Source organism: Harpia harpyja, chromosome 21 (assembly GCF_026419915.1).
Source record: "Harpia harpyja isolate bHarHar1 chromosome 21, bHarHar1 primary haplotype, whole genome shotgun sequence".
NCBI lineage: Eukaryota > Metazoa > Chordata > Aves > Accipitriformes > Accipitridae > Harpia > Harpia harpyja.
Genome location: NC_068960.1, coordinates 9,172,520 through 9,197,471, shown reverse-complemented (window position 1 = coordinate 9,197,471; position 24,952 = coordinate 9,172,520). Strand labels below are relative to the sequence as shown.

General features: G+C 41.7%; 3 protein-coding genes across 4 annotated transcripts in view; 2 read left to right on the top strand and 1 right to left on the bottom strand.

Moving 5' to 3' along the window:
- DNAH3 (dynein axonemal heavy chain 3) overlaps positions 1–4,907 on the bottom strand; it is a 62,393-nt gene extending 57,486 nt beyond the window's left edge. The window contains exons 1-4 of the mRNA XM_052772421.1: positions 4,685–4,907; positions 4,108–4,214; positions 2,435–2,536; positions 1,079–1,304 (exon numbers count right to left, since the gene is read on the bottom strand). Coding sequence (XP_052628381.1) covers positions 1,079–1,304; positions 2,435–2,536; positions 4,108–4,140 — 361 coding nt within the window. The 5' untranslated portion in view covers positions 4,141–4,214; positions 4,685–4,907. The remainder of the gene's footprint in view (positions 1–1,078; positions 1,305–2,434; positions 2,537–4,107; positions 4,215–4,684) is intronic.
- A 2,720-nt stretch (positions 4,908–7,627) lies between these two features.
- On the top strand, positions 7,628–13,039 carry LDAF1 (lipid droplet assembly factor 1). 2 transcript variants are annotated; one of them, XM_052772442.1, is made up of 5 exons: positions 7,628–7,822; positions 9,157–9,295; positions 10,239–10,407; positions 10,813–10,951; positions 12,160–13,039. In XM_052772442.1, exons 2-5 carry the CDS (start codon positions 9,224–9,226, stop codon positions 12,251–12,253), a joined length of 474 nt encoding a protein of 157 aa, XP_052628402.1. In that variant the 5' UTR covers positions 7,628–7,822; positions 9,157–9,223; the 3' UTR covers positions 12,254–13,039. The 2 variants fall into 2 exon arrangements, with proteins under 2 accessions (XP_052628402.1, XP_052628401.1); XM_052772441.1 differs by lacking the exon at positions 7,628–7,822 and adding an exon at positions 8,588–8,608.
- A 2,244-nt stretch (positions 13,040–15,283) lies between these two features.
- Positions 15,284–17,483, top strand: MCHR1 (melanin concentrating hormone receptor 1). The gene is made up of 4 exons (XM_052773184.1): positions 15,284–15,363; positions 15,901–16,853; positions 16,897–16,899; positions 17,443–17,483. The coding sequence occupies exons 1-4, from the start codon at positions 15,284–15,286 to the stop codon at positions 17,481–17,483; spliced, it is 1,077 nt and encodes a 358-aa protein (XP_052629144.1).
- The last annotated feature ends 7,469 nt before the right edge of the window (positions 17,484–24,952 follow it).

Sequence of the window (24,952 nt, the reverse complement as noted above, 5' to 3'; positions counted from 1 at the left end):
TCTCACCAAGGAAAGTACCATGACCTGCTTCCCACCTCCCACCCATGTACTGGAGAAGTACACTGTGTAGAAGAATCAGGTGTATGATAAAGAAACTGTTAAAGAGACCCTATGAACAAAACCAAACCCTTCTTAAATAGTGTACAAGGGGACTAAGCAGATATTGAAGCTATTATGTCTCATCTATCCCAGGGAAACAAAACAATTTCTAACACTTCAGGGAAGCAAAGCAACAATGCAGGATGAGTATATTAACAGACAGACAGCATGTAGAAAACTATAGTTTATGAATGTCTTGCTCTTGATACAGAGGACATTTAACTAGATAATTAGGAAATAAAGTTCATTAATACTTTACTTTGGAATTTTCAGACTAAGTAATGGAGTTAATTTGACACCTGCAACTGGTAAGACACTTAAAGCCTAAACAACTTGTTTTCTGAAAATGTTTGATATATACATATTGGTAAACTTAAATAGCAAGAGTATTACAACTCTTAACCTTATTTGCTTTATATCACAGTGTCATGTTGAATCAACAGCATACAACATCTCGTATTGTAGCATTTACACATATATGCAGTTTGCTACCAAATACATCAGTTACATGGTTTAGACATAAACAGTGTATTAAGCAACATTTCTTGGATTTGACCCTCAGGTAAACGTTTTAATGCCTGTCCCCCACCTTGTTTTGCTATGCAAGACTCATGAATGTGAACATAACAGGGGTGCACATTGAATTTGTTTGTTTTCCTGTTGGTACTTTTACTTCTAGCAATAACAAGAGCTAACTTGTATTTTGTTCATTTTCTGCTTTGCAAACAATTCCCTCCAAATAACTGCATGTGATTATTTGGAGAGATGAACCTAACTAATTAATCAGAAACTGGCCTTACCTTTATTAACGTATGTTTTTGGAAATTTGTCTATACTGACCCTGTGGTGATAAGCTTGTAAGCGTTTGTTAGGGATAAGTGATTTTTCCAGGGATGATGCTTTAACAGATAAGAAATTAGAGATAAAAATGTATAGAACAAGCAAGGCTAAACTTATAAACACATTCAAATATGGATACGCAGTGAGGCTGTTCTCTGCTCTGCTGAACTCAGTGATGTCCCTGTCATTGAAGAGGACTTGAATTTGCACACATTTTTCAATTTTAAATCCTGTGCAGTGAGAGTATAGTTATTAGCTATGGAGTCACTTGGGCTTCGGTAGTAACTCTGTTCTTTGAATGGAGCTGCCAAAGTCCATGATGCTTGTTGCATCAAAGGAGGATAACAGCTGCTCTTAAGGACAAGCTGAAATTGACAAAAAAAACAATAGTTTTACACAGCACAGTCATTTAAAGAGTCTTCTTAGAGCTAGAATAGGGTTGAAGATCAGTTCATATAAAGAGCTAATACATAAGTCTGACAGAGTCATTTGATCACCAATCTATTTTTAGATCCTGATGTTCCACACGTGTAAGAATAATTTTACTAGCGGTTTCTGGAAAAGAAAGAAAAATCACCTGGCAAAAATCTACTGCTTATGCGACACAAATTTCAGGACTGGCTAAATCAGCTCCCATGTCTTATATAAACACTTAACACATCCTCAGAAGTCTAACTGATGAAAATAAAAAATTTTATCTAAAACTTCATTGAATAATTTTCACTTTTTTACCATTATTTTAGAGTATATGTCTCACTTAAAATTTCCTGTTTTCAAACAAAGTCCAAAATAACCCATTTTCCATCAGAAACTACTTCAATTTCTTAGCAAACAATATCTTTCTAAAGAAAGACATCTTAGATGAACTGAAGTGCTGACACAAACAAGCCAAATGAGCAACTGTGAAGCACTTACGGTGGGGAAAGCAAGCTCTCTCTTCTTCCTCCCCTTAAGTGTTGCCATATGTAATTTTTATTTGTGTCACACAGCAGAGGCTGTAGTTGTGCAGCTGTACAAGCTATCCATTCTGATCAATGCTGTACCTGTCAAGCTCTCAGCTGGTTTTGGAACAGCAGTCTAACTCAGAGGTTTTTGTGCTCTGTGATAAAGTATTGGGGGTGGGGAGGGGAAATCACAATTTGTTTGGAAGAAAAACATTTTTACTATTTGCTTCCTTCCCCAGAAACTTAAACTCAAAACATTTAATCCAAAATTTAACAGCAAATAATAAACTATAAATTTAAAGAACAAATTTAAACTGCCAAGGTTTAATATCCAAATCATAATAGAAGTTGTAACAACACTTTTCTAAATAAAAGTAGCTCTAATGAAGTACCTGACAATCTGTTTAGTACTTTAACTTAGTAATTTAGTTTTTCCTATTTTTACTTCATCTACCTATATTACCATCTGCCTGGTAATATATGATGCCTAAAATCATGCTAGCACATGTAATTTAATGTGTAACCTAACACAAGGGGAGAGAGCAACATACCTGATACAATTCTGAAGGTGCAGCTGAAGCAGAAGCAGGTAGGGGCGGTAATTCCGGTAACCGTTTTGCATGACTCATGTTATATACAGAATCATTTTGTGACTAGAGAGAAATGAAAAACAACTTCAAAGACATTTATGAAATACACTGTTTCAAAAAAGATACATTCAGAAAGAACAGAGACTTTCAGTTTTCATTGGAAATGACGTATTGCGACTTTTCTAATTTCAAGGAAATGGACATTCTGTGGAGCAGGCTCCTCAGCAAAACAGGTTTTCAGATTGCACGGTTCTTTGTAGTCATTTGATAAAACTTCCAATCACCAATAAATGTCAGATTAAAAAAACCCAACCAAGCAAAAAAAAACCCGAACATTTTTATATCACTGAAAACAATTCAAATTGTTTAAAATATTTTTAGTTATACTAAAAACTCCACTTTGTGTGGAGTTTGTAATGGTATAAACATTGGATATTAAAATATTAAAGCCTACCAGACTGCCAAATTGACAGTGAAACAGCCCAAGTTGCATGAGCTGCATTACTGGGGAGAAAAAAAAACTAGATTTTTTCATGTCTATAATGACCCAGTTCCAGAAGAAGCTATATTGCCAGGATGCCACTGGAAGAACAGATTGCTCACAATGACTCTGCAAAGTGTTCCAATACAAATAAGAGAATACCTAATATATCTTAGGACTATGTTCCATCTCCTCAAGGTGACCATACTTTGAGGTGGCCTTCCAGGACTCCATACAAAGTTCTCCAAGAATATTTTCTCAGAATTATTTAGCCTCACAGTGGTTTAAGATTTTTTTGAATGGCAACTTTCCTTAGCATGGGCCAAAACCTCACCCATAGTCTGCTCTGAGTTTCCTAAATCAAATCTGTTTAGGAGATTCATGAGGAACAAATTCCCAAACATATAGTGACACTATCAGTAAAAGGAGGTGGAAGTATGTGGTATCTGAACGCCAGTGAATTAAATCACCATAAAAGAGGAGGTTATTACCCAATAAAATTATGTTTGAATAACATACCATCATTTTTTACATAATTTTTAATACATTTTTAGCACGTGGTTATTGCTTTCTGATATATGACTGGAAAACTAGGCTGCTCAAGCTTAGTTTTCCAGCAGACAAAGTTGTGCCCTCCTCAATAGCAAAGTAGAGACCATTTAGAAATAAAATTTGAGAAAGGACTGATCTGATTTACCTCCTTGGTATTCCCCAGCGTGCCTGCACAGACACACAGAAATCAAGATATTATCACTGCCAGGCATATTTCACTATAGACAGCAGGAATTGCTCTTGATTAATGACTAAAGGATTAGGCCTTAGGGTCCTTTAGAAATGAATAAACCATGCGGTTTATTAGGAGATTTGCTCCTTCTTAAAGGTACAAGAGTTATTAAGAAAGCCATTGTTCATTCTAAAGCAACTCTTCATTTATATGCCACCTAACCCTTCCAAAAGTCAAATACTTGAGCAAAGGAATTCTTAATAAGAAGTGTATTATAAAGGCTTAGGTCCAAAGAATATTCAACAAGAACGAGTGCCTGCAAATAAGAGTTCTTCCAATGTCAAACCACTAGCCACCAGTAATAGCCAATTTCATCTGAAGTTTTGAAAAAGTTATCCATTTTTCACAGTCACTGCAGAAAGAACTTACCCTCAGGAGCCTCGGGCTCTGTGTTGGCTTCATTTTGCTTTGGTTTTTTGTTTGCTTAGAAGTTTTTGGTCCTCCCCCTCAATATAAGCATCCTTGTCATTACAGCACTGGAAAAGAATTAGACACTCATTTCAGGTACTACACAACGTGTCAAAACAGTCAGCTTCCTATCCCAACTGCCAGGAAGAAGAAAAATCCCAGCTCTCCCCTTCCTTGTTTACAACACTAAGCTTTCTGCCCGTCCAATCCACATGCTCTCTTTTTTTCCATTCCTCTTCAAGCTCACTTTTTACCTTAATCTTTCCAACTCTCTCCAGATGCCTTTCAAGCAACATTTTTTCCACCCTGCTCTTTCTACTTTCTCCAAAACTAGTTTCCATGCCACTGCCTGTTCTCTTCTAATGTCCCAGGGACTCTGGGCCCCTAATTGTGGTTTACAGCAGACAGAGCCACACATTAATTGCCATGAGAAATAAGCACACGTCAAAAGGAATGGGAAAAGAGAAAGACAGAGATGCCCAGCACGCCTTACACATCCACCGAGCGCATAAGCAAGCAGGGTAGGAGCAGATACTACCTGCAGGTGCCCTTGTTACCAGTCCCTCTGCCTGTTCCAGCTTGGTGAACTTCTCCGACACTCTGCCTTTCAGTCCTCAGCTTCGTCGCCCCAGTTACAGCATAGCTGGTGCTTGGAGACAGGAATTCCCTCCTCCCTCTCTTCCCCAAGTGGAGAGAAAACAGCCTCTTTCAGCACAGTGTTGCGCCAAGCTGTGGTCAAGGAGATTCAGTTGTGGAACCAATGAGCAACTGTACAGGTTCATTTTACCTCTGAAAGCTACTAAAAATGTAGTCCTAAGACATCTCAGATATTCTGACATTTGTATGAAAACACTGCACACAGCAAGGGAGCTCCCAGAGCAATAAAGGCTATATAAACACAAATTTTCTTAGGAAGAACTAGGAAAAAAAAATATTAAAGATTCAAAATCTTGAACCCAAACATCTCTATCACTTTTCCACCATTCAGAATCAAACTCCCTGAAGATCCGAAGACAGCAGGTGGGATACTTCTACTCCCAATTCCTCTAAGTCTGCTTGTATGCATTTGCCTCCCACTCACAGTCATCACTACGTCCTGAAAAAGTCCTCCATCAAATTTCTTCACAAATGGGAATTATTACCATTCGACATGAAATCTAGCGCAGTCTCCTTATACTGACCCTCAAGAGGGGCCTTGTACGTGTTCTGCCAACACAGCAAGACTTCCACTTTAACTTAAACTCTTTCCCAACATCTTTGGATATTATTTTTCAACCTGTTTTCTGTAAACTGTAAGAATGGCTGATATCCCCGAGTTAACAGCACAGTTTTCCTTACATGTTAATGTAATACCAACTAGAAGTGGAACATTGTTCCTGCCTGGCCACATGTGAAAGTTCCTACCATAAACAAAGCTGCTCTTTAAACACAAGCCAGCAGTGTGGGGTACAGAACCAGTGCTGCTAATGCTGGAGCTGGCAAATGCTAGGCTAGTGTGTATGGTAACCCTCCAAATATTTCAGTGCTGGTTTGCAACGTGAGTATTTTCCTGCTAATTCGAGCTGATGCTGGCATAAAGACAAACTCAATTAAGCAGCAGTTATAGTAACTACTGTTCCTCTGTGCACAACAACTTGGATGCTTATATATGCATGTCCTTTGAGGTTAAATAAATTACTTGTGCTGCTTGGGAAACATTAAAAACAGTTACTTTATATAGAAAGAGATTATATGTGAATTTCTAGCAGAATAAATAATTATGCATACCAGGAAAATAATTCACTAAGATGTACAAGACTATCTCCAAAACCGCAGCTATGGCATGTTTCGAAAACAGCCAGAAACTTAAAATCTCCAATATACTTCTAAACTCAGTGGAGCCATTAAACTTTATACTGCCATTATCACTGGATTATGTCACACTATAATTCCACCAGTTAGTTTTTCCCTATGCTCACTTTAAAAAAATTATACAAAATCAACAAATTGAAATTTAATTTTATATATAGAGAGTCTGCTAGGAATATCAATACACTACGCACTTTAATAATATGAGATATAAACGCTTTAACAGTTCAAGCAAAATAAACTTGCCCTCACCATCCTCTTGCAGGTATCTTGTGTTGGGCTTTTAGAGCCCATGGTCCAAATTTGCATTAATATGCAAATCTCTCTTTTACTTCCTCTGTCTACACAGATCCTTGTATCTGCAGAACTCATTGAAATCAGCACCTCAACGACACAGAGCTCTGGCAGTCTGATAGGTTAAAAACCCCATACTTTATAAAACCTTGATAGAACTAAAAAGCCCCCGCTTAGCTCAAAATGTCTGTATGTGTCGATTGTCAACATATTGTTTTTCTCAGAACCAGATGTGTGTGCATACGATTCTGTATCAACCTCTCTTTGTGTTCTAAGACCAGCACGCTCCAAATTAAACATGGTATTTATTTTGTTGCCTTTAAAAAATAATCACGAAACCATTAACGTTCAGTTTTGCAATACTCTCATGGGTGGCACCAATCAAAAACAGCGATTAAAGCAGTCATGAGAAGCACGAATATTTTACTGATTTCTGACTGTAATTTACAGCATGAAAAATTCCATCTATGTAGCAAAAGCTGGGAATTCACTGAAGCTTCACGCTTGCCCGTAACACCATCGTGATGGCTCTGGAAAGCAGCCAGGCCAAATCATTGTGCAACACACCTCAGTGAGCGTAATTTCTGAGATGAACAGTCCCATCCAAATGCTGGGACACTGTAAGATGCACCGATCTTGCTGAAAACCCAGCTGAAATTTTCAAGCAATTATTCCTCACGTGGAGCATCTCCCCAAACAGGTTTGCCACGTGGCCACCCAAACACCCGTGGAGACAGCAGGACAAGGTGGAAACGTGTGGGAACAAGTAACCAGAGATGGAGCGCGAGGTGAAGGCGGTTATGCCAGATGAAGTGTTTCACAGCTGCCATTCCACTACACCACACGGCGTGACCGCCTCAACAGCAACAATCTACCTAAAGGTGCCTTCGTAGCCTCCCACCCGACGGCAGCAACCCCTCCAGCTGGGATGGTGGGATTACATCCCGCTGCTATCTGACCGGCTCTGGCACCGGGAATCTAGATCTGAGATCTACGCTAGGGGCTGAGCGTACCCCTGCACGCAGAGGGGAACTGCGGGGCTATCGCAGATACCCTCATTTTCTACCCTTAATTCGAAAAAGCTCCTAAAGCCACACAAAACCCTGGGACGCTCCGAGGGAGCCCAGACCTGAGAGGCTGAGGCAGGGCCCGGGGGGGGGATGTGTGAAAGGCAGGACGGGCAGGGGGACGTTAAAGGGCACAACAGGGAAACCAATAAAAGCCCCTAAGCCCCCGGGCGGCCTGTGGAAACCTCCCTAGTCCCTTCCTCGCTAAACACCCCGCCGCGGTGCCTGCGCCACGCCACGGGTGTCCCTGCCCCGCTGCTCCGGCCCTCTCCTCTCTTCAGCCTCCCCAGGCGCCGGGCCCTGCCCGCCGCGCCGCCGGCCCCCGCGGGGAGGAGACAGCGGCGGGAGGGCGGCGGCACCTCCCTCGGCCCTGGCAGGCCCAGCCCGGGCCGCGCCGGGCGTTGCATCCGGAGGGCGGGAGGGCGAGGCGCTGAGAGGGGCTGCGGCCCGGCGGGCAGCGGCCGCAGGTGAGAGGGACGGCCCCGGCTCGGCGGGGAGCGGCGCCGCCCCGCTCCGCCTGGCCGGGGACTTGCGGGGCGGCCCGTCAGCCCTGACCGCCGCTCGGTCGCAGCGGGAGGGTCGGCGCCAGCAGCGCGGCGCGGCGCAGCGCAGCCCTGCGGGAGCGGGAGCCGCGTCTCCCTTACCTCCCTCGGCTCGGGCGGGCGGCGGCCCCCAGCCCACCGCGACGGGGCCTCCCAGCCGCCAGCGCCGAGCCCCTGCGGCGGGGCAGCGCGGCCCCTTCAGCCCTGCGCGGCCTCCGCCCGCCCGCCCGCCCTGCTTGGGACGGAGGCGGGGGGAGACCCGCGCTACGCCCCAGCGCTACAGGCCGGGGGAGGGCGGCCCAGGGCGCGGCGGCTGCTGCCCGGGGACCCGCTTGAAGGGCAGCGGCAGCGCGCCTCGGCGCTGACGGCGTGGCGGGGAGGGATTAATCGGCTCCTGACCTCGACGTTAAGTGCCCGGTGTTAGGCCGCGGGCGGCGGCGTGGGGAGAGGTAACGCTCGGGGCTCGGGCGCTGCCTGCCCCGGCGGGAGCGTTCTCGGTGGGGTGGCTGCCTCCGGCGGGAGCTGCTCCACCCCCCCCGGTCACTCTCCTTGCCGGTGCTGCTAGGAGCAAGAACTCGGGCGCTGCTGTGTGAAAATGCTGTGTAAACAAAGGGAGGGACCGTGTCCGGAGGCAGAGTATGAAGTAGTAATACTGACACGGTGACTGTTCAGATTTACGAGCAGGGAAACACCTCTTTTAACCTTCCCCTGGTAAGGGTCCTCTGAGCAACAACAGATTACGTTTTCGAGGGGGAAGGGAGATTTTTTTGAGCTGATGTTGCCTTTAAACTGTCACAATTAAGTATGTTCAGAGCGTTTGAAAGCATTTTGCCTTTATATGCAGAGTTTTGAAGCTGTACAGGGTATGGCTGCAATTCTGAACGAGAGGCTACTTACAAAAACAAGTGTCATTAAGGTGTTACAAGCTTCCAGGACTAGTAGCGATAAATTGTCCACGTGGATTGTTAGAATTGACCTTTTTACTGGTAATTCAATACCCTCACCTTTAAATGTGGGGTTAATGTTATAAAGGAAGAAGGTGAGAGTCACCTTGTATCTTGATACTTGGCTTTGGGAGTCTCAGAAGAGCTTTCGGGGACTAGCCGCCTACTTGAGATGTACTTTTGTAAAAGTAATGTTTTAGACTCTGTGGATCACATTAACATCTGAAATCTACATTCTCTGTTGTTGCAAATGAAATACTTCATTTTCAAAAAAGATCTGTGTGAGCCTGTTACTAATTGTACCTTAATTTTAAGGAAAATTGGATGGCTGAGTGAGAACTGGTTGTTCAAAAGATTCACGCTCGTGGCTGAGGATTACAGCATGTCTAAAGAAATGCAAGAACTGCAGAAGCAATGGCACACCATGGTGCAGTCCATCCATAGCAACTCAAATGTGGGTCTGGATTATAACTTATAATATATTTATAAAGATACTCTTTTCATAACTCTTGGAATATCACACCCCAATTTATTTAAATGCAATTTCAGGACTTCTTTTGCGGGGTGGGGGGGAATGGGTACTCCCTTTTTAAGTGAACACTGAGGAGCCTATGGGAAGGGCTGTCCTCCTACACCTTCAGCAATCAAGAAAGAGAGAAGCCTGTTCTGCATTTCTGTGTTTTACTGGTATAACCATTTGAGATAGTAGAGTGGCATTTTAGTTAAATGGTTGTGCTGCTATAAAAAGAACTAAAACTGCAATACATATTTCCTTAAGGGACAGGAAATGTCTCTACTACAGTAAAATTCTAGTGTGTAGGTATGACTGCATCTGTAAAGAGGATTTTTTTTAAATATTATAATTTTATATATATATAATTTTATATTATAATTAGCAGACATGCCTGCACTGTACTTAGTCAATATACGAGCAGGTTGCAGATGTTACTGAGGCATGAAAAAAAGAAAAATCATCATCATTTTTAAATGTTACAGTATTTTTTTCTTAACAAATACAGTTCTCTAGATCAAAATCATAGTGTTGAGACCCCGCTGAAATACTGTGCAGCTAAACTGTGATTTGTTTTTTTTTTACTTGTTTTCTTACTTGTTTTCAGGTTCTTTGTTTTGTTTTGTTTTTTAATTTGTGCAAGAATGGAACTGGGAAGTCCAAGAGAAACATGTCTGTTCTTGGTAGAATTATATTTGCTATGAAGTTATCTAAATTTGCAGTAAGTCTTCATGCTTTTGAAATACAGAGGCAACGGCTGCCCTCTATTCAAGCTGCAGACTTACAAAAAGATGCTACCTGCAGTTCACTAAAGTAGCAGTGACCTTTAAAAGTTATCTATGACAAGATAAAAACAAAAGCTGAAATGTTTTTCTTTCATCCACAGGTTGTTGCATTTATGAATTCTCGTGTTGGCCAATATTTAGATGACCATCCTTTTGTTGCCTTATCGCTCCTGGTGTTTATTGCAGTGTCTGCTATTCCCGTTGCATTTTTCCTGATTTTTGTTGTTACAACAGCCCTAATGGCCTGCATCGGTGTGATAGTCATGGAAGGTATTATGTGCCTGCATGTATGTACTTACTTATTCCCTTCTAAGGCATGATGTCTTCTCTTTTTTTAATTCTTCCTTCTGGAGACCCCAGTTCAAGCAATTGAGGATTTCTGCATGTAGTCCTCAGGTCTCAGCAGTAGCGAAACTCTTAATACAAGAATAGTAATCGGATTAAGTGTAGTCTATACAGGGGAAATCCTATTTCCCTTTCTAATCATCTCAGCCACGAGGATATGCCTAAACCAGTTATCTTGACCATGCATAGCTTTTATAGAGGCCTGCTAGTTGATTGCAGAAGACTTGTTTTCCCAAATGGTTTGAAATTGGGGTTGTGGTAGAACATCAGATGTTCTAATATACTTGTATATAAACTTGTTTAAATAACAAACTGATTTTCTTTTTTTAGGTGTTATAATAGCCATAGGTGGCATAGCCCTCCTCTGTGTGCTGTGTGGCCTGGGTGCACTTTCACTGGGAGTTTCTGGAGTACTTAGTGTTTGTTATGTCGTTCTTTCAACTCTGGTCAACTACTGGTATGCTTCAAGGTGAGTATTGATGTCTTGATCCATGCTTGGGTTTCAAACTCTGCAACTGTACTATTGCATTGATTACTTTATTCTACGTGAGCCACTGTTGCTTAGTTTAACAAATGTTTCTTGAATGCTAGAGCATCTCTGGCTACACTGGTGGCTTAATGTGCAGCATACAAGTGTCTAGTCACCAATATATATTTTAATGAGAGTTAATACATGCCCTCTTGCCTGTTTACAAAAGAGGAAATGTAAATAGTCTTTAAATGTGCATGTGCTAACACAACACGACATCAAGCAATAAAATACAACTTTGTGTCACTCAGAGTATTTGTTGCTTTAAATGTCATTAAAACACACTTCCAAATTGGACTTTGCCTAGAGGATGAACCGTTGGCAGTTTTTTCTGCATGATGACCCAGCTATGTCTGCTTACCTGCATTTGTAGAGTAAAGGACCAAGATTAGTTGTAGATTTGGAATAGGCAGAGGGGTACTTAAAAGGGGCAGTGTGGCCAAAATAGAAATTACAGGTTTTACTGGATGCTGCACATGTGCTGCTTGCACATTATGTCTCCCAGTACTTCAGGCTTGGAGGCCTATTTCACTCAGCATTGCCTTAGCCATGCTTCTTTGTACCGGCTAGGAGTAAGAGGCACTAGCAGGTTGTGCTGGAGTGCCACCTGTTGCCTGCTTAAATATCTACTAGGGAATGAATAATGATAATCACTTCTTAAACATAAGGAAGAGCAAGAAGAAAAATTACAGCTGCTCCATCCTAGACTTCCTGAGTTTGCTCCTTCATCACAGCTGTGGACACACAAAACTGCTTGTGGAGCCCATGATATCGTCAGGATGACAAGACCATGGTGCAAGGCCCAGTGTGCTTGCATTTGTTCCAGGGCTCCCTAACACTCCTCCAGGATATGCTGCCAGGTCCATAACATTGCCCACCAATTCCAGAAAAGACTTCTTTTTTTCCATAGCATATCTGAATATGCAACCCAACCTACAGACCAGTTTTGATGTTAAAACAGATAATACCTGCTCTTTTTGTGTTCCTGTGTCTTTTGAGAGAAGCTCTGGTAGACCAGCAGTGGATGTTCCAGGAGTCTCAAGACAGGTTTACATCTCACATTGCTCATGTTTTTTGAGCAAAAAGTTAGAAGACCATAATCTTACAGAAGAACAGACTGTAAAACCATTCTTTTCTCTTGTATACAGGGGTCAGATAAGGAAGCAAGAAGTTAATGGAAGTTTGCCACAGAAGAGTCCTTCTGTCTTGGATCTTTCTGCCAATAATGGAAAGAACGAGTAAGTGGGTTTCTCCCCACTTCCTTCATAGGCACTTAACAGTACTACCCTGACCTTTGCAATATAATTGTTTACTTGTTGAGCATTCAACCACTCCTTATGGGAACTGATATGCATCTTACATTGTCACTGTAAAACTAATATTAAGAATAACCATTAAGCAGCGGGGCATTGTGATATTAAGTCTGTGTGCATAATGGAATGTTCCACAGAATTTTGTAAAGGGATGTAATAATAACTGCTACTGTTGAGTCAGTGACAATTAGTTGAAAGAAAGGGTAGGCAGGTATTTGACTTCCCATTTGTAACTGGAGTTCTGAGCGTACTATCTTTTGAAATTTGTACACAGCAGTTGGTCATTTTGATACATAAGTGTCAAAGCTCAGAACACCAGAAATGTTTTTTTGAACGTTAAAAAATATTTTTAAGCCTTAACAGCCTTTGTTAAAATAGTACGAGCACACCATGCTAATGCTTTATATTTATTATATGAGGAAAATTGGGGTTTATCATGTGTTAAGTCATGGTATCAGCTTTTATATACCTTCAGATGTTGCATTATTCTGAAGGGTTATTTTCCTTGTTCTCATTGCCTCATCACATCAATGGTATGCAGTTAGGTCTTGCATTTTGTCATATTTATTTAGGTATTTAAATTGCCTGTTTTGCTTCTCAGTTGTAACTTCTTGTATGTTATTTAAACTTTTTTCATTTTTGCAAATGCTATAATATTTTTAAGCATTAAGAAAGTATCTAACTATATTAGTTTATTAAAGTGCTGTTTGTTTAACCAGGTTGTCTTGTTATTCTGTTTATTCTACAGTAAACACAACTTTTCCAGACCTCCTTGTAGGAAGGGCTACATTTGGAGCTGAATTTTTCTCCTCAGTTAACATTAAAGTACTTTGGCTGGCCAATATCACTGAGCCACAAACTGCAGATCACTCCCCTTCTCATGGAAATGCAGAATCCTAAGGACTATATTAGTGTAATACTCGAGCTTTGCATGAGCCAACATGCTGTTTGACTCCAACGTGGAGTCAATTTATCTATCATCTGAGCCGTAATGTGTTCCACATAGTATTGGTGGTAACATTTTCAGCTGTAGTGATAAGCTGGCCCCACCCTTCAGTAGTAGAGTGAAGGCATCCTTAGCCTTACTCTCCGGTACTGTCTGCAGGAGACAGACAGGACCTGATGCTAGTTCATAAAGTGCTCTAGTATTTACTAAATTCCAGTTAACTATGAAGGATTTACAGAATGGAGACCATAACAGGAGATTTCTTTCATAATTTACTAAGTAGATAAAAATGTTTGTTTTTTCAGGTGCTTCAAAGCTTTATTCCCAACCACATTTTTTTTTTTTAACTTTTGGTTGATAGTAGTATACAAGTGGTAGGAAAGAAAAAAAAAAAAAAAAACAGGAAAAGTACTTTCTCTACTTTCCTTGTAAGAAAAGCTAGTGCTGTGATACTGTTTACATGACATACAGCCTGGAGAAATCCATCTGAAATGTGGAAAAAGATTTAACATTAATATATGTACATAGTTTTTTACATAGCTGGTATCACCACTTTAGGCTCAAATCTCCAGCTGCTGTTAATTACAGTAGAGCTTTGCCAGTTTACAGCAGGTGAGGATCAGTGGGGGAAAAAAAATAGAATGCTGTTCTTAAGAACTGTGTGGTGCTGCACAATGATGCACATCACAGCTGTAGGTAACGCAAACTAAAAGCAAATTCCCCAGTGCATACACTGGACTGCAAAAAACTGAAATATACTGGTGTTTGCAAATGAAGAGACTCCAACTAGGTAGTATGGTGGGGGCATTGAGGTGAAGGAGGCATTTTGCACTGGCTGGTAAATGGAATACATTATCCCTTGTGCAAATGGACTGGTACCTGCTTTTAAGAGCTGTGAAATACTGAAATAACTATTTCTAAGTGCTAGAAGTCCTTACAACTAGCAAAAGGTGAGCCTTGAAATAGCATTCTAGTCATTACAGAATCCTGCCTTTCACCAGACTACTGGCCCCCATCATCAGGATACAGTTTGAGTCTAATCTTACTTTCCAAATCTTACTTTTTCTAGGCAGTAATGCCTTCAGTCTAGGAGTTTACTGGCTGCTAAGAGCAGACTAATGGTTGAGGGAAATAAGGCAATGATTAATGTGACTGATTATAACACAGTCACCACCTCATTTGTTTCCAGTGTTTTGCCTTTTTTACATGCTGAACTGCTGTAATTTCAAAAACACCTAGAAAATAAATCCCTTGTTTATCTCCTATTCTCTTCTGTCAGTCTGCCTAAAATGAAACACGTAACTGTTACTGTGCTCAAGAGCTCAAAATGAATTGAAATGGAGAAAGCACTTCACAGGAAGGAAATAATGATACTGTTTATCATCTGTGCTGCAACTTACCAGGAACAGCCAGAAAACACTAGCTTTCTGTGTACTTACACAGCTTGTACCTTTTCACTTTTAGGATGATCTTGCTTCAGAATCTAAAGAGACTATCCCCAATCTATACTTGCAAATCTTGCTGCAAACTTGACTTTAGATTAACATGGTTCTTTGCAGAATTATATGGAGATATTTATACTCAGTTAGACCCTAAAAGCACTGTCCTCTCAGTGGCTGGCTGCCCATCATTTTATTTAGAGGATTTCATTTACTTCAGGCCCCATTTGCCTCTCCAGAGCTCAAGTTCATTACTTAGTCTATCAGTGGATCCCAATCGCTGGCTTTAGCACCAAAATGAAATTCTGCTCTCCCTGGAAGCGTATTTCCAGCACTCTGCTGCCAGCTCGGTGACAGGAGCTGCCTCATTACATCCTGGCATCACTTTTGCCTGGTGGTGGTGCAGGGAGCAGAGGAGCTGCTTTTTAATCTGCATTAACAGCCTCTGCTGATGCTTAGAGCAATGGCTTTCTGAGCAGCCCCACAGATCTCCAAGGAATGTGCAACCTTTATTCTTTCAACATGAAACACTAACATCTTCAAGCTGCTGATAGGGACCAATTTTTCCTGAAGGATGGATTTTAAAACAAATCACACTGAGAGCTTGAACAGCTGCATCCCCAACAGCTCCAAGGCTGTTCAAAACTTTTCTCTGCCTCATAAGTGCAATAAACAGCTAAGTGAAAATATATATTAGTGTGTATAAACTATAATAGGTGTAGGAGGGGAAGAAAAAAATCACTTATGTGAAATGGTTTTGAAGAAAGCCTGTATATGGATATTATTATCCATAGAGTTGAGCAATATGTGTGTCAGAAATATGAATATATGTATTGAAACATTTATTTTATATGTATGCATTTGAAAGGGTCTAAATGCACATACATGGAATGATATACACACTGGTGCTCTTCCATTCTATTGTTAATATGTGCGCATGTATGAAGGGAAGAGTGGGTGTATGCACATGTTTTAATGCATATATTTGTGAAAGCTACTGAAAAAGCGCCTGTGTGTTGTTAGACACAACCACACACACACAAAGCACTTCGTCATCTTACATACGCCTAAGAAATCTGTTACTGTTTGCATTCAGAGCACTCACCGGCTGTTAGAAGCCAGAACATCCATAAGGCATGTTCTCACCAGTAGTCCTGGCACAGCTGACTTTTTCCTGCCTACACTTGTCTCTGCAGGTGACCCCAGCAGGACGAGCTATGGCAGCTTCATCATGCCCACCCAGTTTGGCATTATCTGCCTGTTGGCCGTTATCGGTAACAGCTTGGTTATCTGTACAATCTTAAAGAAATCTGGCCCTAGCAGTAGCATCCCAGACATCATCATCGGTCTCTCCATAGTGGACCTGCTTTTCCTCCTGGGCATGCCCTTCCTCATCCACCGGCTGCTGGGGAACAGAGCCTGGCACTTTGGAGAGACAATGTGCACCATCATCACTGCCCTGGATGCCAACAGCCAGTTCACTAGCATCTATGTCCTCCCTACTATGTCTATCGACTGCTACCTGGCCACCATCCACCCCTTCACCTCCACTCCCTTCAGGAAGCCCCCCGTGACAATCCTCGTCATCTGCATGCTCTGGACCCTTCCCTTCGTCAGCATTATACCCATGTGGCTGTATGCTCAGCTCATCCCTTTACCTGGAGGTCTACTAGGCTGTGGGATTCATTTGCCAGACTCCCAGAGGGACATTTATTGGTACACTCTCTACCAATTCTTCCTGGTTTTTGCCATCCCTTTTGCCCTCATCGCAGTGGCTTACAGGAGGATCCTGCTCAAGATGGCCAGGTACTCAGAAGCACTGGTGAGCCAAAGATGCACCAGGGCTCAAACCAAGAGACTGACCCATGCAGCGATTGCTATTTGTACAGCCTTCTCCATTTTCTGGGCACCTTTCCACAGCCTGCAACTTGCCCAGCTCACCATGACTTACCCCACCCTGCCTTCCTACTACACCTACAACATGGCTATCAGCCTGGGTTATGCCAATAGTTGTCTGAACCCCTTCGTCTACATCTTGCTGGGCCAAAATTTCCAGAGGCAGCTTGGGGTCCCTGTAAGGGCAGCAGCTGCAGGGCAGGCTTCCCCAAATGGGAGCAAAAGCATTCGGGAGGATGCACTTGAGTGTCCTGGTTTCAGCTGGGATAGAGTTAACTGTCTTCCTAGTAGCTGGTACAGTGCTATGTTTTGAGTTCAGTATGCGAAGAATGTTGATAACACTGATGTTTTCAGTTGTTGCTCAGTAGTGTTTAGACTAATGTCAAGGATTTTTCAGCTTCTCATGCCCAGCCAGTGAGAAAGCTGGAGGGGCACAAGAAGTTGGCACACGACACAGCCAGGGCACCTGACCCAAACTGGCCAAAGGGGTATTCCATACCATGGGACATCCCATCCAGTATAGGAACGGGAAAGTGGGGGGGCAGGGATTCACCGCTCGGGGACTGGCGGGGTGTCAGTCAGCGGGTGGTGAGCAATTGCACTGCGCATCATTTGTACATTCCAATCCTTTCATTATTGCTGTTGTCATTTTATTACTGTTACCATTATCATTATTAGTTTCTTCTTTTTCTGTTCTATTAAATCGTTCTTATCTCAACCCACGGGTTTTGCTTCTTTTCCTGATTTTCTCCCCCATCCCACTGGGTAGGGGGGAGTGAGTGAGCGGCTGCGTGGTGTTTAGTTGCTGGCTGGGGTTAAACCACGACATTGAGTCAGGGCAGCCACTGCTGCATTTGGTGTCCAGCTCCGGCAGGTAGCAAGACCCGCAATAATTCAGATATGCCCCCACAAGCCAGCCCCTCTTCTCTTCCAAAGAGACACAGGCAGGGGCAGGCAGGTGAGCACCATGCACCACATGTCCTATAGGATGGATCATTACTTGGCCTGAAGACAGTCATGGCAGCATTTGGGCAGAAGCTCTATTTGGCATCATATTCCTATTTACATCTTCCCCAACAGTTATGAATTATATTCTCCCCAGGCGATTAAAAGCTCTCGAGCCCTTTGTTAGATTACCCCACATACTAAAAATAGTTTGGTGCAAAACCCCAGACAAGCAGCAACCCTCTGCCCAGGGCTAAGACACTGCCTCCATTTGAAACCTGGGAATTTTCAAATTTATTTCTTGCTTTAAGCTCAGTAAGGAGAAAGAAAGGTGTTTACACTGTTCTGGATAATTTTTCTTCTGAAACATGGTTCAGGAGCATAAAACACACTTCACAAAAATTTTAAATACAACAATCAAGTTCTCATCTCTTTTCTAATGTACGAGCTCCACGACATGTTTAACAGTGGGTGAGACAATCATTTTTCTGTCATTTTAAAGCCAACAAAACCGCCCATTTTCCAGAATCAGCAATTGTCAAGAAGTCCCATAAATATTCCCAAATATATTTAAATTAAAACTAGCCATACTGATTTATTCCCAATCACTCTGAGACACAGTTCTGTACCATCTTGTTAGGGGACAACAGAAACCTGAGTTAACGACAGCTACTGTTTAAGTTACCAAGTTGCTTTGCAGTAGAAAGTAATGATTAGATCCTATCTACATAAAAGAAAACAGAATAGTTTCTTGCCCTTGGCAGCATATCATGTGCACATGCATATCATTGTGGTATTTCCTCAGCTGGCAGCAAGCCTTTAGTAAATACACATCTTGAAGCATATTGCTCAGGTTTTCAACCTGATTGTAGGTGGCTCAGTTTTCATGTGCCCATCTTGAGTAATTTTGAAAGGACTTGACAGTAGCAACCACTGAGTACCCATTCTCTGACAATCAAACATCTCTGCTGCACATGGCAACCAAAAATTACTGGGCTTTAGTTTTGAGACACTATTATTCTACTAATAGCAGGCACCTACATCCAGAAAAACAGGCAAAAGCAAAGGTTGTACACACTTTTGTTTTAAAGGAACATTTCCCTCTTTATGGTAAATCAAATTAAAGCTGCTTAGAAAATGCTTTTATGTTTCAAGAGATCATAAAGGCCAGACCAAATTCTTTACCAAGAATACTCAGTTGCTAGAAAGTACAACCTACTTTAATTTTAATAAATTAAAAGTTACAAACTTCATAACTAGCTTGATTTATTCCCACTCCTATAAACTAAACATCAGCACTGCAAATGAAGAAACATACTATGATTATTTATATGCCCTCCATAACATAGGAGATCTTTATCTCTACCTCTTTCAATATCCAGGAGCCATTTATTTTAATAGCATGTTAATTCAGCAAACAACTATTACAAAACCACATAGCCAGCAACCCCCGAGGCAAGGCTGTCTCCAATAGCTTTTCAGGAGGCACTTCCATAGACAGAGCAATAGAACCATTATACCTGTCTCAAGTGATAACACTCAAAAGCTTTAGACCCCAGCTCGTATGTGGATACACAGCTGAAGGGATTTAATCCTTTTCCCTGAATTTCCATTATACTCATCTTTTGTTGAAGGGAACAGGCTTAATAAACTCAGACACTGAAGCAAGTGAATTTATTCCAGCTCAGAGTCTGGCTCCACATGAACCATTTCCTTCTGCATTTTAAATTGCTTTTTCATTATGTAATTCATTCTGTCATCAGCACTTATCTGGAGCTAAAGCTGTGAACGCTCAGTTACCAGCAGGTTACCATGGAACAGTTTCACTCCTGCTGCCCTGACCTTTGCATCTTTATCAGTCACTGTCATTTCAAAGCTTCTCACCATGTCCTTTTAACAAGATCTGCTTTCAGTGCTGTGCCATCACCACATTAGCATGGTTTTTGATAGGGATATGCTGAAGAAATAAAACTAGGTCAGCACAGACCAGGTGTTTTTACTGGAGACAGTAAGGCCATCCCTCAAATGAGGGTGTAGGTTGTTTGGGTGTTTTTTTTTGTAATTATTAAACACTATGGTAGAGCTAAGAAGTCTTTAGCAAGGGAGGCTGGGGAGATGGTGCAGAGGTCCCATTTTCTCAGCTGCTTTCTTGGTTTCCTGCAGAACAGCACCAGCCTAGCAGGGAAACGGCAGGAGCCTTTCCCACCCCAGTGGCACCATTCCCAACCAGGTCCTCAGCCTACCCAGCCCCAAGGATCTAGTTCACTGGCCCTTACTTCAGACACAGACATGCCTCAATGGGCAACCACTCCTGCAGCCCTAATCCCTACATCCTGGGGGACCCTGAACATCCTAAGTCTTTCTAAGGAGAGTTGGGGCAAAGGTATTTTAAACACCCTCACTAGTGCAGATCTCTAAATTCATACATGCAAGCTATAGGAGAAATATTTTAATTTATGGGGATGTTGACTAACATTTATCTTTCACAGCACATTCACATCAGCCAATATGTTATTTAGTAAATTCTAACCATCCAGAAGCGGAGGTTCAAACTCCGTCCAGCAATAAGAGACAAGGAAACACTTCTCTGCCTGAACAGGCACCAGTCTTTTCCCACACTTAGGAACAAGGAGAAAGATGGAGAGGGGGGAAATATTAAGAATATCAGCCTTGTTCAGCTCAGATGAGCTAAAAGCCCATACAGTTAAGTACAACATGCTGTCAAGTGCACAAACCCTCTTTGTCAAGCACCACTTGTCTAGCTTTTGCAGAAATTCTTCATATTCCATCCAAGTGCTAAGTCAATAGGACTTAAGTACAGTAGGTTGTTCGCTGGACAATAGCTTAAGTAATCACTTCAACCCTAACCCCATCAGGTTGATAAATAGTAAGAGTGACTTGCAAATAAATGGCTCCAGTGTGAAATTCATAATTTCATGGCACTTCTGTTGACACTGTAACTGTGACTAACAGCATAAGTCTTTCCTAATGATCATGTTATCAGTACTCCATGCTCTCCTTGCATGGAATTTACATTAATATTTAGAAAATGTACCCTGAAATCTGTTGTATTAAAAGTAGCTCATTAATAAGTCTTAAGTGAAGCAGCAGATGAGTCCCCAGCCCTGTGCTATTTATGCACAGCATGCTTGACAATTAGCATTAGCAAAGTCTGTCCACTGACTTCATCCGAAGCCCTGCATGCCCAAAGAACAGAGCTGGACTTGTGATGATCACTCTCCCTGTTTACACAAAGTTGCCAGACAATGTTTAACCTAAGGCTGTTACACTCATAGTGCGACAGAGCATTTTCATCCCTTTTCATTGTCACATGCAATTGTATTTTTATGCTTCATTTCCTTGACTGTGTAAGGCAATGTGTACAGGATACAAAATTAAAAGCATAATTGCATAACAAACTGCCTTGCTTGAAATGGACTTGTACATCTACAGATATCACTGTCTTTGTCTATACTGAAAGCTGCAATGAACAACTACAGTGACATTTTTGAAACATAGACTGACCTTTTAACGAAACACTCTTACTATATTTCTTGCCCTACTGAAGTTCTGAGTGCAACCACCTTTCCTGAAGAAAAGCCTTAGGCTTCATTTAGGGGACAGTAAAACTAAAGATCCAAGACCTTTGTGTGCCTCAAGTGTGCAGCAAATCTTTAGTGACTCAGTGCTTTTGCTCTGCTACCAGCTCTAGGATTGAGGGTTTCCAATGTATTTGCTTTGGATGCAATTCCAAATGTTGATGTTTTTAAAAGAAGTACAGCTGAACCTCACTAATCCCAGCACTTTAGAACTCTGTCACTATTTGGTTTAGCGCAGAAGAGTAACTGCTAATACAAGTCACATTCTTCACATGGCTACAGAAGTAGAGTTTCCCCTGAAAATTAGTGGTTTGGTATAAAACAAAAGCAAAGAAAATTGTACAAGTGAAGGCACTAAGCACAGAAGCTCTGATACTGGTGATGACAGCAGGAGTAGGAAGTGGTATAGCAAGTTAACATTCAGTTTAACAGAGCTGTCCCAGTTATCAAGTCCTAGAGGAGTAGAGATCAGTTACTGTAACCTCACAGACCGTAAAGAAACCACAGGTCAAATGGAATCTAATTAAGTTGGTGTGGCACAACCAGTCTTCAAATGAGATGGCATTAATGCCAAGGCAGCATTAGAACTCTCCATTCTCTCTGCCTGCAGGCTAAACATACTGTTAAACCCTGTTTGGCTGCCTGCAACCTAACAGTATTTAGTTTACATGGTTGCATGGTAATTCCCTTCTACTTGAATTTGGAAAACATTCCTTTGTGAGAAGGGCAACATATCAAACCTAAAGTTTAACTTTTTGATAAGAAAGACTAATAATGCAAACAACACCAGAAGGTGACATGGGAAAATTTTTATAGCATCTTCTAGCACACTAATAAATTGGAAAAGTCTTCCAATTTTTGTACAGATTAGGAAGACTTGCATGTAAAAAAACCTATTAGAAAGCTAACTGAAACTTATTGCTACACAGTTCCTTTGTCTTTATAATTTAAGTGCCTCTTAAGCAGGGGGATAGGGGAAATAACAGGTATAAGTAGCTTCTCTTCCAAGCATCAACACAACTATTTTGCTTTAGTAATTAAGTATTACAGACAAAACAGCTTTATCTGTTACTCACAACCCTTTTTTCCTTTCAAAAACCACCTCTTTTTCCTCACTCCGTTTTCAAAGACCCCAAAATTACATACTCCTAGTGCTCCTGTTAAGCAATCATGGAACTTCTGGCCACCAGAACATCAGCTCTAGCAGCAGGAAGAGTCCATTCCACTCTGTGGTTTTCCCAATATCCTTCTAGCCTGCTGTGTTCAGAAAAGGCAGGCTCCAGCTTCACTGTAAATATTCCTCCAAAGACCCCTTCTAATTATCTGAATCATATACTAAAGAGAAAGATTTTTTACAGTAATGTTTTAAAACAAATGCTGAGTGTTGCCAACTGATTTAAATAAAGCCCAGGTTTTAATCCCCAGCTGCGGCACAGAGCTCACATTTACAAGGACAGCTGGAAGAGCTGCACATACTGCAGATGTTGGCACAATATGGATTTTTTTAAAAAAAAACAAACACAATTGAATGGAATTACAATTGTGAACAAAAGCATTTGATAAGCATTTCAAAGAGGAAATTGGCTGCAAAGTTCAACAGGAATGTAACACAGCAATGGGAGATTTCAGAACAAAGACAATCAGGAATTCAGTATTTAGTCATTGTTAAAGCCAAATCTTCAGTGAGGAGATTTAAGAGGACTAGCAGTATTCAGTTTCATAAGTAGATGCAAGAGAGGGAATACACGATAGACAAATAATTACCAGTGTAAGAGTGCTGCACTGAATGCTCTCCACTCTGACAGGTAGTAGAAAGCCCTAAGAAAAGTAAAGGCAGCAAACGTGAAATGGATCCACTAAACAAAAACACATTTTTCTACAATCCATAACTGGCCCCAAATATTTATTATGTAAGATGACAGGGAGGCTAAGAGTAGTAGAACCAGAAATAATTTGTTAGTAATGAGCAACAAACCTATTCATGAGCCTTTTAGGCCCTTGGTTTTAAACTATTTTCAAAGCATCCCATTATCCCTGGCTGACCACTACTGCAACACAGTATAATCTAGCAGAAAAAGCATTAGATCAAGACTCAAGAAGCCTGAGTTAACTTCCAAACTCTTAGCCTAAAATCCATTTATTTGCTTATCAATAATCATGAACAGGCTCCCTCTGTGCCCCTGTTTCCCTAAAAACACTAGTAATTGTATTGCCTTTCTCTGTAGGGAAGCTTTGAGGCTTACAGTTAGAGAGCAAGGTGATACTGGGGACTGTTCTTGCTCTCTTTAAAATGGGCCACTTGGGAAAATTAACTGTTACCCAGTTACAATATAGATACCTCATTTGTAAGCTGTTTAAGTGACAGAACACACAATCTGTTCCAGAGAGGGTGAGATTTTTCTACATCAGAGATATGTTTGTTTTGTTATCAACTGCTAGAAGCTCTAAAATAAGCCACTAATTGGTCTACAGGGACTAGAACAAGCAGATAAGGTATTAAAGAAACCTTCTAAGATACATTACTAACAGCAATGTATCTGAAAATGAGGACCAGACCTACAAAGGTAGAGGTGGCCAAACAACAGAAACTGCTAGCTGCAACAGAAGAGAAGGTAGCAATCAGCTCACAAATTTGCAGCATGAGATAGTTTCTTTCAAGAGCTTAGTACCCAATTAGAGGCAGATGCCAAGCACCTGCTGCTGAGTGAAACAACTAGAAATCCTGAAGCTGATGTTCGGTATGAAAGGACTGGACCAGGTTATCACTAGTTGCAGGTCCATCTCCTTCAGGTGCCCATGCCACAGGTGGGCTGTTGGCTGCCAAAAGCATAACTGTGAGTAGCCACAGCAGTCTAATGCAAGGGAAACATGGCCAGTAGAAGGGCAGCTGTACCCAACAGCAGCACACTGATGCCAGAGCAAAGGGGAACAGGGTTTTTATTCCAGAGGTACAGAAGGGCAGCCCCAGACCACAGCTGAACAGCCAGGGGTTTAACATACCACTGCTGAGCTTCATTCAGCCTCAAGAAGCTTGTGATCTTTGACCCAAGTGTAGTTAAGAATCAGCCAGTGATTTTAGAAACTATATTACACAGTCTTCAGCTCCTCAGGAATGCAGAGCTAGAGCACTGAAACCAATTTGAAGGCACAAAACAAGCAGATTAAGGGACTACTTTTTACATGGTCACTTTCTAGTCCTAGAGGTACAAGTACCTAAACTTAAATTGTTCTAGGACAACTTATTCCATCACATTTAGTCCTCCCTGCCTGTAGCAGTGAGGCATGAAATCAAAAAAATATCACTGCTTCGAAGGGTTTTGCTATTGTTAGAAACAACATTCCTGAAGCCATACAGATAACACAGCATATTCCCCATCTCTATCAGCCAAGTCCTCTTTAGCCATCTCTGTTGCCCTCAAGTTTCCCTTATGTGGAAGTTCATTTTATACATTGAAACTGAGCTTGAGTTTCAGGCAACTAAAGGTCTCCAAGCCTCTATGGGCTAGAGCACATCAGCCTGTGCCAGAGGGCACTGCCTGAACACATTTTAAACTGAAAAGCAACAGCAGAGCCCCACACATGCAGTTTTCAAGTCCAGAAACTTTGACAAACTGACATCACTCATTAACATAGCAGCTGTCTTGGCCTTTAAAAGTCTCAGCAGGAAACTTGTCTTTTCTAGCCAGTTGATTCATTTCCACATTCACTAACAGTAAGCTTAAGGCTGATTACAGGCTATAGCCTACACATGGCCCTCCTCACCCCCACAATCCAGGCACTTGATTATGACAAGCCAGAACCAA

Coding starts and splice junctions, on each gene's coding strand:
- LDAF1 (XM_052772442.1), top strand. CDS start 9,224: ATGTCTAAAGAAATGCAAGAACTGCAGAAGCAATGGCACACCATGGTG. Junction 10,408..10,812: donor CGGTGTGATAGTCATGGAAG/GTATTATGTGCC, acceptor TTCTTTTTTTAG/GTGTTATAATAGCCATAGGT. Junction 10,952..12,159: donor AACTACTGGTATGCTTCAAG/GTGAGTATTGAT, acceptor TCTTGTATACAG/GGGTCAGATAAGGAAGCAAG.
- MCHR1 (XM_052773184.1), top strand. CDS start 15,284: ATGGATTTTAAAACAAATCACACTGAGAGCTTGAACAGCTGCATCCCC. Junction 15,364..15,900: donor GCTGTTCAAAACTTTTCTCT/GCCTCATAAGTG, acceptor TACACTTGTCTC/TGCAGGTGACCCCAGCAGGA.